General features: G+C 35.0%; 1 protein-coding gene across 3 annotated transcripts; it reads right to left on the bottom strand.

Moving 5' to 3' along the window:
* Window positions 1-9,445: 9,445 nt before the first annotated feature.
* Window positions 9,446-12,732, bottom strand: LOC132306253 (large ribosomal subunit protein eL22y-like). Of its 3 annotated transcripts, XM_059803578.1 has the most exons (4): window positions 12,566-12,732; window positions 12,236-12,477; window positions 10,529-10,571; window positions 9,730-9,869 (listed from the first exon to the last, which is right to left on the bottom strand). In XM_059803578.1, exons 2-4 carry the CDS (start codon window positions 12,463-12,465, stop codon window positions 9,750-9,752), a joined length of 393 nt encoding a protein of 130 aa, XP_059659561.1. In that variant the 5' UTR covers window positions 12,466-12,477; window positions 12,566-12,732; the 3' UTR covers window positions 9,730-9,749. The 3 variants fall into 3 exon arrangements, with proteins under 3 accessions (XP_059659562.1, XP_059659561.1, XP_059659563.1); XM_059803579.1 differs by lacking the exon at window positions 10,529-10,571 and having other exon boundaries at window positions 9,446-9,869; window positions 12,566-12,726; XM_059803580.1 differs by lacking the exon at window positions 9,730-9,869 and having other exon boundaries at window positions 9,885-10,571; window positions 12,566-12,731.
* Window positions 12,733-18,466: the final 5,734 nt, after the last annotated feature.

Genomic DNA, 18,466 nt, shown 5'->3' with positions numbered 1-18,466 from the left:
CATTCACTAATCCACATACATTCAACTAATTGGGGAAAACTTTCTTGTGAATAAAATGCAACTACCAATTGCAATATTAAGAATGAACCATCAATTCAAGTATAAATTTTCTACCTAACCAACAGGTAAACTAAGTGTAGCACAACTCATCAAGTCTAAGCATGACCTATCAAATTACTGACAATTATAGCACACATTAATCTAGAGAATCATGGAATTTGCAATAATAAGCCATGGAATATCAAATTCAAACATAGATTGTCTACCTAACAACAAATAAACTAATGTGTTGCACAACCTATCATGCCTGAGCATAATCCATCAAATTAATTGACAAATCCATTCAATGAAAACCATGCATAGCCATCACTAAATCCTCAATTAATCGCACATAGATATGTAACCAACATAAAAAATATAGTGTAGAGATCAATTCCAAAATAATCACACATAAGACAACATGTAATCACGTAAATAATCAATAGGAAGAATTAAATGATAGAAATCAAAGGAGAACCCAAGATTCATTTTATACACAAGGCTATAGCATTAATCACAAGATATAAATTCCCCGAAAAGATGAAAGATAAGGGTTTAGATTACAAAGCTTAGGGCCCATCCAAGCCCCAATGAGAAGTTTAGCCAATCATGAAGAAGGTGGATGTGGTCATGGAACCCTCAAGGGCAATCCCCAAACAAGGCTTCATCTTTTTCCTCTTCTTCTTTGTTGAATTCTAGAGAGAGAATGTGTAGATCTTGAGATGTGTTCTTGATGCCTCTACTCTTCTCTTTTCTTCTAACCCTAATCTCTAACTTTACTAGAAAGAAAAACTAATGAAAATATAAAAGTTACAATGTAAAAATTAAAGATCCTTTACAAAAGTGTTTCAATCCCCCTTTTATACAAGCTCCTTAGAGTGCCAAAACGGGTCAGAAACAAGCCCCAAATTGATTCAATCTCACAACTATTTGGTAGGTGAAGTTCGGGCGAAGTCAGGAATAAAACAGCTCACTGCCAGGCCAATCACGATTGATCGTAGGATTTTGCGATCAGTCGTGATTATCTGCGATCGATTGTAACTGACGTGGCAGTCTCATCTTGACAACTAGCTGTCTTATCCGCTAAGTTGGCGCTGACGTGGCATTGCGAATGATCGCAGTAGTATGCCATTGATCGTGAATTGAACAAACGATGACGTGGCAGCCCTATCCAATTGCTGACGTGGCTGTGAACAATGATGTAGCCTGCAATCAATCGTGGAATGCTGCGATCGATCGTGAATGATCAAAGGCAACTTTTCGAACTTTTTCCGGATTTTCTGCTTGACTACAAAAAAGCTTTAATAGACTATTTTTAGCCTGTTTGAACCTTATTGATTTGAAATAAACAAAAATGCAAATTAGAACTAAGACGGGAAAAAAAAGATAGATGAAGGAACTAAACTATCCTATCTTATGTGCTAAAATGTGCAACATTTAAACACTTATCATTTAATATAACGGAAATGTTATTGACAGTTGCCTAGGTCTGCTACCAACAAAAAAAAAATATTGTGAAATTTCTTTTTCTTCTTTTATGAGGTTCTCAAAGATAAGAAATATTCTCATTGTTCCATTGAATTTATGAATGTCTATTAATAAATCAATAGTTGTTTTATTTTTTATTTTTTATTTTTTATTTTTTTTATTTTAATTACAATGCTGATATTTAAATTGATTGATTGTTACTTACCTATTAAGATTTATTGTTTTACTCACCAATATCACACGTGTTTCTTTACTAATATGTATATGTGTAATTTTTTTAATTTTTTAGCTTCTCACTTTATATATAACACCAGATTTATATGAAATTATACTAATTAGAATAACGTATTTTGATCCCAATGCAATAACTTCACGGTTAGAGGATAATTTGCCATTGACATTTAAATTGAGCCCGAGTTACAAGAAGGTACTGCTCGCTCTAACTGTGTGTTATGTGATTAGGAAAGGTAGAATTCTAGGGTTTTGTTTTAGTCCAGATTTCAGAAAATAATTTTTTGTTTTGATAGAATTGAAAGTATACATGTAGGACTTTAGGACTTCATCGTTTTTCATATAAAAAATTGTTTCATTGGCAATTTTCTAAAACCATGGACTAATTTTTTACTAAACAGGCCTCCAATCTGGCCCTTTTTCTTTTTAACAAGTGTGAGACTCTCCATTAAAGACTCACTGTTGTCAAGGTAACGCTGGTCATAAATCTTTCCTACCAAGGCTACCGTTGACAAGATATTGATACTGTTTTCGAGTCTTTTGACAGTAAATATGCCCTTTTGTTTTATGTTATAAAAGTACAAACTTCAAGGATAGTTTCACAACCATTTTCGCTTTGATCCATAACAGAAGCATTGTTCAAGCATGTTTAATGACCTATATTTGTTGCAAGATTTTTAAAAGCAAAAATATAAAAATATGTTTGGTAAAAAAGTATTGCAAGTTTGAAAAATTAAATAGTTAACTAAAAAAAAAGGTCATTTTAGAATTCACTGTCCAAAGCCAAAAACCACAAAGCAGTAGTTGTTGCCAAACCAGCTATATTAACAAAACAATCATAACCAAGTGTGGAATGCAATCGGAAAATGATAGTCAAAAGGTTGGAGACATTAATAAATGGATGTGTTTTGAAGGCTGCACTGACCTGGGCCTTCTTTTTTGTCGTGACCCGGGTTTTAATTCAACACGGAGCAACAGTGATGAACCAAGGATTGACCCGATAACGGATCCAGATGCAGAAGCAAGAAACAAAACGATGGTCTTCCAAGGCACCAAACACCTCTAAGACCCTAGGATGACCCTCCATGAGGTCACGGAACCCAAGGAAAGAATGTGCGGAAGCAAAAGATAAACCAAAGCCTTAAGTGATATAGATCATCTCTCAGACGCAATGTGACCTTCCATGAAGTCACGGAACTCAAGGAAATAACCAGAAGTAGAGACTGGGATAAAAAGGTTAAATGGCACCCTATGGTACCAATGACAACCAAGGGAACAAAGTCTAGTTCAATCTAGACCATGCACGCCATTAAATGGCTTGAACAAGATCAACGAGATCAAGTGGGAACGAATGAAACACGGTTAACCTGTCTGGGTAACAAACCAAACAAGACCCACAAGGCAGCTCCATTTTGGTCGACCGAAATGGAGTATAGGTCTGCCGAAATGAGTCAAGAAAGAAGGGAAGTTAAAAGGAGCTTCGGTCAACCGAAGTAGAGAACCGGTCGACCGAAATGGGCCTCGATAGTGAAAATGGCTACTAGAATGGAACTTTTACTGTTCAAATGAAACCATAAAAGGAATCAGTCGACTGAACTGGCATTTCGGTCGACTAAAATGGCTCAAAAATGTGCATATGAACCTGTCATGCACAAAAAAATGAAGAAAGGATCCCAAGTCTCATTTGAATCCCCCTATGGCATAATCAATTTGCATTATAAGCTAATGTGTGATGATGTGAACATACACGCAAATGTAATATGGTATTTTAAACATGTTACAATGGCCTATGGCCTTATTACATCACATTTACAAGATTTAACATGCCAAACCTCAAAGTTGATAAAATATACATTTCAGAGCAAAATATGGCTCCAAATGGGTACAAGTGCAAATATGGACATGCTTGGCCCTTGGCCTCATGTTATATATGTTGAATATAATGAAAAGAGTGTACTTATGTACATATTACACAAATGGAATCAAAGAATACAATTTTGATACCTAAGGCTACCAAATGACATCTCATGCTAACACTTGCATGAAATGGAAACTTGAAGATACAAGACATCCCAATGAATGCTAAGCATCACGAACCAAGTCTTCATACCTGAACAAATCCCCCAGTAACTTCGGGGTGAGTAAACAAGTTTACTCGTAGAGAATGAGCATGCATCGACTCGATATCTTTAGAGATTTTTAGACTGACAAGTAATAGTTCAAAAGGGTTATGTCACCTAATGTTTATGTCAAAGGTTAGACTCAGGGAGCATCCTAAGCTACCTTAGAACAATGTTAACAAGAATCATGATATACAAACATATATGCAATGAATCAGGTTTGGGATAATTAACACGACGAGAAGTATACTTGAAATCAAGGACAAGGCATAAGATCTATGCAATTAAACAAGGATGGAATATCTCATATAACACGAAAGGAGGTTACACATGAAATCAAGAACAAGGCATAATATCTATGCAAAGACAAGACATAAAATTTATGTAAGGACAAGGCATAAAATCTATGCAATTTATAAGATTAGAGCATTTCACATAACACAATAAGTTTAAGTCTTCAAGGCATAGCAACTTGAAATTTAAAGAGTGAAATCAACCAATGTGGAAACTCGGATATCGCCCGGATTAAAACCGTACTCTTGAGATCACTTTAGGGTTGCTAACCCATGGGTACCTTTCCCCTAGTGCGCACTATAGTTGTAGAGGGTCATCTCCCGTACTAGAACCAAGTCCTAGCCATGTCAATTCTTGATTGATATCCCAAGTCCCAAAATCAACAAGTTGTGCAACCAAGATTGTATCAAAATACAAGAAATGAATTAACCACGTTTCATGCACAACCAAGATTTTGGAACACACAAGTCATGCCCTAAGTTCATCAACTATCATGGCATGTGAAATGTCAAGAAATCGCAGTATGCATCTATATATATTAGAACCAAGATATATAGCATAAGAAGTCCATTGAAGTACATATACCACAAGTATAAGATACATGATTATTACCTACTAAGCAACACATGTGTAGTCAAACCATTCCAAGACAAATAAGCATGTTCATTAAGTACATTAATGAAACCAAGATACAAAGAGTCATGATACTTGATAAAAAAAGGTACAAGTTTATGAAATACAAGTACAATTCACAAGTTTAACAAGATTTCAATATCAAAGCATGATTAACGCGATGGACGCATATAAGGAAATTTAATCTACTTAAGGGATTAAATTGTCAAGATTACAATACAAGTCAAGGATCATGTCAAGGCCAAGTCTAATGTCAAGTTGCCATTTCATTTCATACAATATACGACCATGTGAATTAAGTCCCATACAAAAGAAATAATTAAATATAAGTTTCAAAACTTATCCGATTATTCTCAATTTGATATACGTGAAGGAACTTGTCAAGAAAATCATGAATACAAGGTTAGAAACTTAATCAAGTACAAGGGACCATTAAATGGATTTTAATTAACTCACTTAATTAAAATCTCTAGATTTGAAACTTATCTAAATGATCTCAAATTAATATGTGTTATATAATATGTCAAGACTAGATTTAAAGACACGATACGAGTATATTCCGTGCAAGATACGGCCATGAGTATTTAATCTTAATACTAGATAATAATAAATGAAAAGTTTCAAAACTTAATCAAATATTCTAGATTTAATATATGTGGGAGTACATGGCATGCACATCAAGAATATCAAGTCGGAAATCCCATTGAGTGAATAGTACACTCGGAATAAATTAATTAATCAAATTAATTAAATATTACTAGATTTCAAAATGTCTCCGATTTTTCTCAATTTAATCTATGTTGAAGAGCATGCTAGGGCCTAATATAATATGCTAACACACATTGATTTTAAACTAGTTAAGGCCACATGAATTAATCTTTCACTTAAAATAAATATTAAATAAAAATTTTAATACTTATTCAAATAATCTCAATTTAATATATGTCAATGACCATATCAAGGGATAATATAATATCACGCTACATATTTAAACCAAGCTATGAGTAACCGGGAAAATCAAATCTCATACAAGAAAATAAATAAATAAAATCTCTAGATTCGATATCAAAGCATGTAAACAAGTTGTATATGCATCACAAATGTGCAATATAACAATAAAATAAAATATAACACCCCCTACCTCAATTTGAGATGAAAACCTCAAAGGCCCACCGAAATAAAAGTGCTCCGAATCCGATGATACCAAAGGGTTTTACCGGGGACAACACGGTGAACAAGAATCCGAACGAAGCCCCATGAAAATCACAACTTGACTTCAAAACCGAACTCAAGAAATGATCAGAAATGGCTTCTAATAAGGGTGAAAAATGCGCGTCATCAAGACAAGCATTAAACGTTAAGGCACTACGATGTTTCACTCGAGGGAAGTGGACGAAAAATAAAGAAGAAGCATGGCAGCCCCTTGGCAGCCATGGCTGCCGGCCAAGAGAGAGGAGAGAGAGAAGAAAATCTGACTTTTCTTCTTTATGTACCCTATTTATAGAAAAATCTCAAAAAGTGCCTCGAAAGGGCTTCGCCAGGTCCGAAAAAATGAAATTTGAGCAAACGCGCTCAAACGGCAAAACTCTGTGAACGAAAAAAGATTCAAAATGAGAAAAGATGAACAACGAAATAAACGGCATCGAAAACCGAGTCCCGAGCAGAGAGATATGCCCCAAACAAGTTCGGCGGCAACCGGGTCCAAAAACTCTAAAACTGGAGAAAAATGATCAGAACGGAATTCTAAGAGTACACGACTCGACGAAATGTGAAAATGAATCCCGTACGAGGATCCAGGTTCCGGACGGGATATTTTGCAATAACTTTCTTTAATTGCACAATGGCCCCTACAAAAAGGGTTAACTACACTAATGACCCAAAATGAAAATGTTTTCCAAAAATATTTTCTTAGATACCCCTAAAATAAAATATCTTCAAAAGATATTTATGAAAAACACCCTAAGAAAAGAAAATAATTCCTAAGAACTATACATCCATGCCCCTATGGACACCGGGAGTAACTAGAGTACTTTCTCACAAAAGTAAAGATATTTATTTCGTGGAAATCACTTCGAATGAAGACACGTGAAGTCAGAAACTAACTCCAAGCACGAAAAGTGAGGTTATGCCAACAAAGTGACAAACGGGGAAAAGACAGAATAGGGAAAAGGACGAAATAGGGAAAAGGACAAAAAATGAATAGTGTCCGAAAAGTGAAAATGTGGAAATGACTCGGTACTCAAAGGAAATTGTCAATCCGCATGAAAGAGTCTCAGAAACCAATTCCAAGCACTCGAGACGACACTATGTGACAAGAAACAGAACTCAGAAAAGAAAATTAAACGGAAAAAATTTATCCGTAAAATTTCAGAAAAATGAAAGGGAGTCAAATGACCGGGTCATTACATTTTTTATATTGTTTTCCCTGGCAGTGAAAAAACTACCTCCATTTCACAAATCTCTAAACAAAAAATGGAAATGGAAGGAAAAAAAAAAAAAAATGGAAATAGAAGAAAAAGAAAAAATGTGTTGGATAAGAAATAATGGATGGAAATGAAAGGAAAAAGAAAAAGAAAGATTTAGAGGGATATAATTAGGTATAATAGTACCAACGGGTTAGTGGGTTAAATGTATCAGCTCTTACCTCCCAAAGGGGGGTCAGGGGTTAAAGTCTCAGAAGAGACGTGTGTGTGAGTACCAATTAGGAAAAAAAAAATTAGGCATAATAGTAGCTTTTGTTATCCTCCCATTTTTGGGAGGAAATGGAAAGAAAGAATAATATTTTTAGTGAAACTTTATTAATACAAAATTTATCCTTATTTAAAAAAAAAAAAACTTTGTGCACATTATTTTTAGTGAACATAATGTTTTAAGATTTTGATAGACCCTTAATGTGAAGGCCAAACATTGATTCAAAAATTTGGTCATAGAATTGTTAGAAGGCTGGGGTTTACTTGGGATACTCCTTTATCTACTCTTTTGGACAATGGTGAATGGAATTTGAAGCTTTTACAAGACATTATGTTCCGGCCAATTAAGGATTATGTTCAGACTTTGATTATTCATGCAAGAGCAGATCACCTTATGTGGGATGGAGGTCCTTTTACTTTCAAATCAGCTTGGGAAAGTTGCAGAATAAACCATCCAGAGGTGGATTGGTTTAAAGTTTGTTGGGGAAAATCTCGGCTTAGATGGTCTCTGTTTAGTGTTTTTCTGTTTCAAGATAGGCTTCCTACAATGGTAAATATTCAGAGGAGGAAGGTTCAATTAGCTTTAAGGTGTTCTTTATGTCTACATGAGTGTGATACCAAAGACCATCTTTTTGTTGGGTGTTCTTATGCAAGTGTTCTTATGCAAATAGTTTCCAATGGATTGTGTATATTATGAGCTGGAATTTTGATATTTCTTTATTTTCCACATTAGAAGACTTGCTGTACTGGTTCTCTCAACAGACCAATAAGATGTTTTATTCAATTTTTGTGGCTGCATTGTGAGGCATTTGGCAAGAAAGAAATGGCAAGTTGCGTGGTTATTTATTTAGACTACCTCAAGATGCTGCTAGACAAATCTTATTTTAAATTTTTGATATCTACAATGTTGCTATTCAAAATCTATATAGATAGTAATTTTATTGATTTTCTTTGATTTGAATTTTTTCATTATCAGAATTGATTTTTCAATTCTTTTATGAGGATATGCTCTCTGTGCGCCTGTAAATATTATGTTTTTTTTTTTTTTTATACAAACACCAATTATGAAAATAATAATAATAATAATAATAAATAAAAAAATAAAAAATTTTAAAAATTTTAAAAAAATTAATAATAAAACTCTATGGAAATGCGTATGATTGTAAATTCAATAATTTCCTTTGCTTTCTTTCCCCAAACATGATTACTATTATTTCCTTTCTTTCCCTTCATTAATCAACCAAATACAACAAAAAAATTAATACTATCTTTTCTTTTCCCAACTAATGTTATCCTTTCTTTTATTTCCATAGCCTAAGTTTTTAGCCATTTCACTTCCTGAAACAGCTGCCATTGCCCACCCTCCAAGTCTTGGCAGACTCAACTCACACACGCATAAAGGAAGCCTTTATGCAGAATAATTCAAAAGCCTACACCTACTTATCTAAATTACCTACAACAGTATTTAATCTAGCAACTTAAATTGAATTACACTGTTCATATCATTTCGCTTTTGTTCAATTAGTTGAGAGAGAGGAGAAGCAATGGCTGTCGGAAGTTATGCATTTTCTCCAAGCAGGCAATTAACAAGATGCATACCAATCAGTAGTCAATACAAGATAACAAAACAAACATGAAGAATATGAACATCAGCACAAAGTTTTAATCTATTCACGGTAATGTAACAGCACCGCACGCATGATCTTCAATAGTTCAATAACATGTAATGGAGGCCAGAGCAACTATATGTATATATGGAAATGCAGAGTTCATAAAGTTTTTGAACCCTGTAATAACATTACAGGGCCAGTTCCTGTTGCACGGCCTCTTCGTATCAAATTTTACGACATATGATGTTCATTTCAGTAAATGGAGAAACACATAAAATGCTAAACAAGCCCGACCAACAAAACTGTTATCAGAAACAAAATTTCAAGAAAGCACATGCACTTTAATCAATATGTGATGATATATAAAGATCAGCAATAATCAAATTCTAGAAAAACATCTCTCTAGCATATGCCATCTCTAATAATACGAATGCCAGATATCCCGTTATCAGAAACAAAATTTCAAAACTTCACCACATTGATAGATCAGATGGATAAAAAAAGACAAAGGAGCTCTAAAACAGTTAAGCCAGGCAAAAACAGATACGTTGAGGAAATACTGAACTGGGTCTTCAATCTTCATCCTCCCCTTCATTCTCAGCAATGTTGAACTGGGTCTTCAATCTTCATCCTCCCCTTCATTCTCAGCAATGTTGAAGTACCGTAGTTCGTAAACGTTTCGGTCCTTGTTGGAAGAAATCACCCGAAGCCAATCCCTCACATTGTGCTTCTTCAAAAATTTCTTCGTCAAATACTTGAGATACCTATAATGGGGAAGCAAAAAAAAAAGGAAAAGAAAAGGTAACCAACGAGATCTAGATTTTTGTGGGCATAAAATGGTATAATAAATTAAGAAAGAGAAAGATGGTGGCAAAGCCAAGCCTACAATGATCATCAAAAATTCGATTAGATTAGAGAGAGCGAATATCAAATAGCAAAAAATTACCAAGGTGGATTGAAGACCAATATCTTAAAGAGAAGCTGAAATTATAAAAGCTTCAAAAACAATCTATGTTATGAGCAAATAATGGTTACTTCACTCCAATCCTGAGACACCAACTCATCTCCCGTTTCTTGATATAGTCATGTATATAGGCGGAATACAAATACAAGCAGTAAAATCGAATATTTTTTTAGCCGATTATGGGATCGCCTCAATGCAAATAGCCTCTCCTTAAACTATCATAAGCAAAATCATATATTTTTTGAGCCGATTATGGAATTGCCTCGATGCAAATAGCCTCTCCATAAACTATCATAAGAAAAATCATATATTTTTGTGCCGATTAAGGGATAGCCTCAATGCAAATAGCCGTTCCATAAACTATTATAATATCTCCTTTTGAAAATATTAGGCACAAGATAGAGTAGCATGTTTATTATTGTAGAACCACAATATGCCATGTAGAAGCCAATCCCTCACATTGTGCTTCTTCAAGAATTTCTTGGTCAAATACTTGAGATACCTATAATGGGGAAGAGAAACAAAAAAAAAAAAAAAAGTAACCAACGAGATTTTTGTGGGCATACAATGCCATAATAAATTAAGCGAGAAAGAGAAAGATGGTGGCAAAGCCAAGCCTACAATGATCATCAAAAATTCGATTAGATTAGAGAGAGCGAATATCAAATAGCGAAAAATTACCAAGGTGGATTGAAGACCAATATCTTAAAGAGAAGCTGAAAATATAAAAGCTTCAAAAACAATCTCTGTTATCAGCAAATAATGGTTACTTCACTCCAATCCTGAGACACCAACTCATCTCCCGTTTCTTGACATAGTCATGTATATATGGTAGAATACAAATACAAGCCGCAAAATCGGAGTATAGTTTTTTAGCCAATTATGGGATCGCCTAAATGCAAATAGCCTCTCCTTAAACTATCATAAGCAAAATCATTTATTTTTTGAGCCGATTATGGGATTGCCTGCGGAGGAAAAATCCCCACCAACCGCAACATACCACGTGGCAGTAAAGTACAATCCATTGCAAACTAAAACCACCCAGAGGCCCATTACCGATTGGGAGCCCAATAACGAAAACCACATGACAAGTCGGCCCGATTGGCAAAGGAAACTCTGCTTGACATGAAAATAGTCAGCCCAATCACGGCAAGCCCACAAGCCCATAATGCCCGTCATAAAAGAAATAAGCACACGATCAGTATGCATAAATACCCACGTCTGGAAAAAAATGCCGGAAAAAGGCTCCATGTAATTCTCTGAAAAAAGCTTATAAATAGAGCATGAATGAGAATGGAAAGACATCGAATTCCCATCATTGTTCCTCTCTTCAAAATTGTCGGTTGTCTCCTCTATATTTCGCGTATTTCTTTCCGATTTATTTCTTTAAGTGCTCGGGTGTGAGAAATTGCACCTACATTGCCTCGATGCAAATAGCCTCCCCTTAAACTATCATAAGAAAAATCATATATTTTTTGTGCCGATTACGGGATAGCCTCAATGCAAATAGTCGTTCCTTAAACTATTATAATATCTCCTTTTGAAAATATAAGGCACAAGATAGAGCAGCATGCTTATCATTGTAGAACTACAATATGCCATGTAGAAACTATTGCAGGCACAAAAGCCTGATGTTGCAAGGAGATTAAGTCGAATTGAGATATGCTAAGTATGCCATCACCTAAATGATCACCAAGTGGTGGACTTGCACACTCAAACCCGATAACGGATATGAGGAGTCAAATTTAGGTGTAACAAGTGAAAGTGATTGACCACCAAAACTGCATTCTTACTTCTGTTGTAGTCAAGCTAAAAAATTGTAACAATCACAAAAGAAACCCAATAATCAAACGATGTCATACAACAAGTTCAAATCCAAATTCTCTCATCTAACTATGCAAGCGTCGAAAAAAATAGCTTAAAATAGAATTTTGCAGTGCAATTTCACAAGGCACGGTCAATTTTCCATTATTATTGAACTCTGATTTCATTTTTTTTGAGATGGACCCATTTTTATTCAATGCCAAAACTTGTTGTTAAGAGAATATACCACGGAAAACACAGTTTTTAAGAACCACAAACACCCCAGATCTAACTTTCCCATATACCAAACAGGGTCTCAATGATCATATATGTGTGTATAGTTACATATGAATCGATGATTACCGTTTGGAGAAGCTGGCGTCGGAGGTGACGGTGATCTTGCTCTTGTCGCGGGTGAGGGAGATGACATCGCCGAGCGCACCGGCTTTGCCGCTGACCTTGATTCTCTCTTGGAGGAATTTTTCGAGTGAAGCAATGTCCATGATCTTGTCCTCCACCGGCTTCGCACAGTCGATCACGAACGTCACTCCCTTCTTCTTCCCCTTGGCTCCCACTCCTGTGCCTCGACTCATCTTCGCGTCTCTCTGTATATTCACAGATTCAATAATCAACCATCAAATTTGTTTACAAATTTATATAATATATATATAGAGAGAGAGGGAGAGAGGGTACCGGTCTGAACTGTAATGGGGCTAACTGCGGCTGGACGTGAAGATTGAGTTGCTGGGTAGAAATAAGTTTTTAGGGTTTTCTTTGTGGTTAGATCGATCTAGGGTTTTGGGTTCGCCAATAGGGTTGTACGTGTCATCAATGGAGAGGCAATCCAGTGTGGCAAGCGCCCATCTCATCCGAGGATATGATGGTATATGTTTGAGCAAATCCATCTTGATGCTAGCGCACCCTTTGGGCCATTGGATGACGATGTCTCTTGATCAAACGGCTAATATTAGGAGTCTCTAAAGTACACCATCATGTTTTTTTTCCGGAAATTTAAAGTACACCATCATTTTAATGCCGATGCTGCTCATGTTGTACAAACTTCGTTTACTGAGTGCCACGTGATTCCGGTTTGCTTGGATTTTCGTAGAACGATTTCTTTATCTAGAATGTTTTTGGTGTTTTTGTCGCAGTCCGCTATAATAGTCCAAAAGTCGTCCAAAGTATGTGTTGTAGAATTTTGTTTTGTTTTCAACCGTTGTAAAATATTTTTGAAAAAAGGTTCAAAATTTGAAACACCAAAATGGTTGTTTTAAGATGATTCAGTACTGTTTGGCCTACTTCATACACTATAGTGAAAGGAAATATTTAGGCCAAACTTATAACACTATAGTATTGGTAGGTATATAGACTATGTTATTTTAGGTCATTTGCGCCCCTTACTTTCGCTCTCCTTTATCGTTGTTCTTTGTGTCAATTTAGGGCGATTTCACCGCACGGTGCTAACTTCGATCGATTTAAACATTTTTTGCTTAAAACTAACATCGATCTAATGCTCTTTACACTTTTCGTCGAAGAAGAAGCAAAGTTTGACTCATTTCGTTTAACATTATTCGAAGAAGTTCAACACGTCGACTCTTTTTCAGTATTTTTTTTCTGTTGTTTGGATGGAAATCGAATGATGGTGTGTATTACTCTTCAATTTTGGAGTTGTTTTATGATTTTTATTGAAAACCCTAGTTTTTCTTTCTGTTTTATGGAGATCGAACCGAAAAATCTTCTATATTGTTCGATTTTATGTTATATTTGAAAGGGAAACCACTATTTGTGGAAACCCTAAATATTTCTTTCGATTTTTTTGAACAATTACCACAACAGTTTTGTGTTTTTGACTAATATTATTTGATTTGAGGTATAGCTTTCAGTTTTAAAGGAATTAGTGGTGGGCATTTTAATGCTAAAAAAACTACACTAAAGGTTCTCCAATGTGGTCTCTTTTGGCCAACAATTCATAACGATGCTTACAATTTCTGTAAAGTGTGTGTTAAATGTCAAAAGACGGGCTTGATGTCCGGAAGTGACATGATGCCTTTAAATCCAATTCTCATTATCAAAATTTTTTATGTGTATAGAATAGATTTCATGGGACCATTTCCAATGTCTTTTGGGAAGGAATATATTCTTCTTACCGTTGATTACATGTCCAAATGGGTTGAAACTAGTGCTACCAAAGCTAATGACCATTCCGTGGTTATTGATTTTATCAAAGCGAATATCTTTAGTCGTTTTGGAATGCCTAGACCAATGATAAGTGATGGAGGAAAGCATTTTCGTAATCGTTTCATGAAGTAATTGTTCTTAAAGTACTCTGTCACTCATACGGTTGCCACCCTATATCATCTACAAACTAGTGGTCAAGTAAAGGTTTCAAATAGAGAAATCAAGCAAATTTTAGAAAACATAGTGAATCCGGACGAAAAATATTGGTCAAAGAAGCTCAATGATGCTTTGTGTGCTTATCGGACGGCTTATAAGACTCCTATTAGCATGCCTCCTTATAGGCTTGTATATGGGAAATCTTATCACCTTCCGGTTGAATTAGAACATAAAGTGCTTTAGGCAATCAAAAAGTTTAATTTTAACCTTGATAAGGCCGGAGATTGCCGTAAGCTTCAATTAAATGAATTGGAAGAACTTAGGAATGATGCCTATGAAAATTCTAAAATTTACAAAGCATAGGCAAAAGCTATTCATGATAACCATAGGTATAGCTCTTCAATTCCAAGCTTCGTTTGTTTCCCGAAAAACTTCGCTCTAGATGGGACGGTTCCTATGAAATCATATTTGTTTCACCTCATGGAACGATTGAAATTAAAGATTTGAAAGACCAAAGAATTCTAAAAGTTAGTGGACAACACTTGTAATTATGCATTGAATGTCATGATATGCAAAGGAATGTGGAATCCGCCACCTTGGTGGATCCCATCTATCTTGATCTATGAGCTTAATTGCGTCTTCTAGGGACGTTAAACCTAGTTTCATAGAGTTCTTCAACTCTATTACTCCATTCCTTCCTGTAATTATAGATAGTGTTTCTTGGTTAATTTCTCTTCTTTCATTTTTATAACTATAGAAATCATATTCTTTGTCGATCGATCGTATGCAGTTATGATCGATTGTATTTGCCTACCTTAGAAATTTTCAGAAAAGTCTCTAAGAAATGCTCTTTATTAATCAATCGTACCCTCTTTTATGATCGATCGTGTCTGCCTCATGAAAATTTTGCCCAAGTGTCTAAAAAACACCTCTCTATCAATCGATCATACTCCGTTTTATGATCGATCATGTCTCTATAGGAAAGTTTTTGAAAATATCCTTAATTCACTCTCTGTCGATCGATTATAGGAAATTCTACGATCGATCGTAGCTCCTGTAGTAAGTCACTGAAGAATTCTGAAAATATTTCCTCTCTATTAATCGATCATAAGGAAGTACAATCGATTGTACTGGTCAAAATTCATATAAATGTTTTCGTTTGTGCTCAAATCATCCGATCGTAGCTTGACTACGGTCAATCCTACACAATTCATGATCAATCGTATACTGGAAAAGTGTTTTAAAGCACTATTCTAGCTCATTCTCTCCCATTTTCCCGACCCGTTTTTTCTTCCTTCTTTTCCCCCACACCTCAATCCCTCATCTTTCCCTATTCTCATGCCACGGGAGCTTAGATTTAGGTGTTGGAAGTCATTCTTCACCTTCACCGCTCTACTCATCATCATCTTCTTCGCAAATTCCTTCGTGACTTCTTCTTATCTCTCTCCCCGGTCTCATATAATCATCTCTAGTAAGTTCTTCTCTTCTCTCTTCTCTTCTTCCAAGTATGAATCTTCTCCATGCTTCATGGTTTATGAGTGGGATCATGCTGATTTTGTTTATAGTATACAAATTTCAATGGAAAGTGTTCTTGTTAAATCCAAAATTTTGATGATTTTGATGATGATATATTATATTGTTAATCTCAAAAATTTTAAGGTTTCAATTACTCAAACATGAATTTAGAACACCGTCCTTCCATGATTGTTCAGATGCATACACTCATTTATGTCACATCTCACTTATTGAAATAATGATGATAGTGTTTTGATGATTGTGATAATGGATGGTCATTTCACAATTCCTTTGTGTCATTGAGATTTCCATGCAAAAATACATAACGGTATTTTAATGATACTATGTGCCATGTTTTGTTGATGATGGGCATATTTTGTGGTGTTGGTGCATTATATTTGAGGATAGTAATGCATGTTGACCTTAAGGATTTCATCCAAGGACAATCTAGAGGTTTTGATGATAACAAATCATTAATGGTGTTTAAGGACTAATGTTTACATTGAGTGTTATATAGATTATTCACATTCAAAGAATGACCTCAATGAAGCACTAAAGATCATTCCAAGTATTCCATTATTCGAGATCACATCAAGGAAAGAAATAGATACAATGAAGACATGAAGTTGCAAGGAACCAAATGCAATGTCCATCCAAAGATAGCTTGGACTACAATGAGCAAGAAAGCAACTCATAGGAAAGAAGAAAGCAATACTACCTCAAAGCCTACACGATCATGTACAAAGCATGAAGAAAGGGGTAGATAGGTTGGTGAGTGTTTAGGATTCAATGTCAAAGTCTTTATGAATACATTTGAAGCTCATCTCTATACGACCATGCATATCATTACATTATTCATAAGTTCCTATGACCATTAACAATAGACTATGAACTTCATTCACATCTAATTGACATATGAAGTCATTGCTAAATAATGAGTTAGTTCAAGCTTGCTTAAGCTTTGAAAGGACTCAATATTTAAGCTAAAAATTCTAGGACCATGCACATTAATTATAAGATTTATTTTGGTCTCCAGAAAGTAAAGGTAAAGGCATTGAACTTAATCTTTCATCTTTAAAGCCTTTGTTACCATAATTTGGTAAATGACTCAAGGACTCAATGCACTTGATATTTATCATCCTTATATGTCCCTGGACCCTTAGAAACTAGAATTGAACTAAATTGAACCATACATCAAAGTCATAGGTGATAGAAAGATGACTATCTCATTAGAAGTAATTTTCAGCCGAGAAAATATTCATATTAGCCTGTACTAAAACTGCTATAACTATTTTTGTAGTTGGAGTTTTTAAGTAAGGCCATGTGCATTAGAAATCTAACTTTGAGCCCTTGAGTTTAGACTTAAATATCACCTAAAAATGATTTGAATTGAATGAGATATGAGCATCACAAGATGCATGTTTCTGGTTTAAGAAATTTCTGACCAGGTTGCACTAAAATGGCCATAAATATTTTTCTGGTTAGAATTTTTGAGTAAGGCCAGTGGCATTAGAAAACTGACTTCAAGACAATAAATTTAGACTTAAATTTTACCTCATTTAGAGTTAAATGGACTGAGTTATGTCTATTTGAATTTCTGCCCATCAATAGAGCTGACTCCATTCAAGTAGAGCCGGCTCTTATCATTCTAGTAGCCAAATTGTCACGAAACTTCTAACTCCCAGCAATAGAGCCGACTCCTTTTGAAAGGAGCAGACTCTCAAAGCAAATGGAGCCAACTCCATTCAAAGTAGAGCAGGCTCTACTCTTGGAAATTCAAATCTAACGACTCTTTTGTCTTGTGCTTTGTGCTGTCCACCTCTGGCGTCATTTTTCATCTTCTAAAATTTCTATAAATAACAAAGGAATGTCTAAGCATAAAAAATACACCATTTAAGAGACATTACATTCTAAAGAGAGCTTTTGTTCTTATCTTCTCTTATTTTCTCTCATTTCACTCTTATTCTATCTTGAGAGATTCTAGTAAGGATTAAAAGGGCTTTTGCTCTTGTTTTAATCTTCATAGAAATTTTGCTCTATTATACACTTGAGAGATTCTATTGAGTTTATAAGAGCTTATATTCTTTACATAATTCATCTTCTCTCATTCATATATTTCATAGAGTATTGAGCTTCATTGATATTCATCTATACTCTAGTTGAGAGCTAAAGTTTGTACTGTCTTTGAGAGATATTTATTGTACTTAATTGATCTAGTTACCATCAATTGTAAGGGGTTGGTTTGACTCACCGGGTTAGTGTGACTCAAAGAAAGACTAAGGGAAGGTTGTTCTCTTAGCAAGGAGTTACTTCATGTAAAGGTTTGCTTTCCACCCGTAAGGAGAAGTTATAGTGGATTGGGAAGTCTCAAGAGGGATCTTGAGCCGAGGAGTAGGAATTTCCAAACCTCGCAAAAATTGCCGTATTATAGTTTGCAATTTCTCTTCCCTTATCTCTTTTACAATTGTGGTATAAATTGTTTAGTTTCATATCTTGATTTCATATATTGATTATTGCATAATTGGTTAGATTGTTGATTAGAAATTGCATTTCTATAAATTGGAAAAATTGGCCATTGACTCTATTCACCCCCCTCTAAAGTCAATTCTTGGCTAACAATTGGTATCAGAGGTTAATTCTATTTAAAAGGACTTAACCGTCTTAGAGTACGATCATGGCCAACAATGGTAGTATCACACACTTAGTAGAACAATCCATTTATAAGCCTCCTTGTTTTGATGGAAA

Source organism: Cornus florida, unplaced genomic scaffold, assembly GCF_030987335.1.
Source record: "Cornus florida cultivar Cherokee Brave unplaced genomic scaffold, ASM3098733v1 CherokeeBrave_3.0.0_Hap2_Chr05, whole genome shotgun sequence".
Classification (NCBI taxonomy): Eukaryota; Viridiplantae; Streptophyta; class Magnoliopsida; order Cornales; family Cornaceae; genus Cornus; species Cornus florida.
This window is presented reverse-complemented; position numbering and strand designations above follow the sequence as displayed.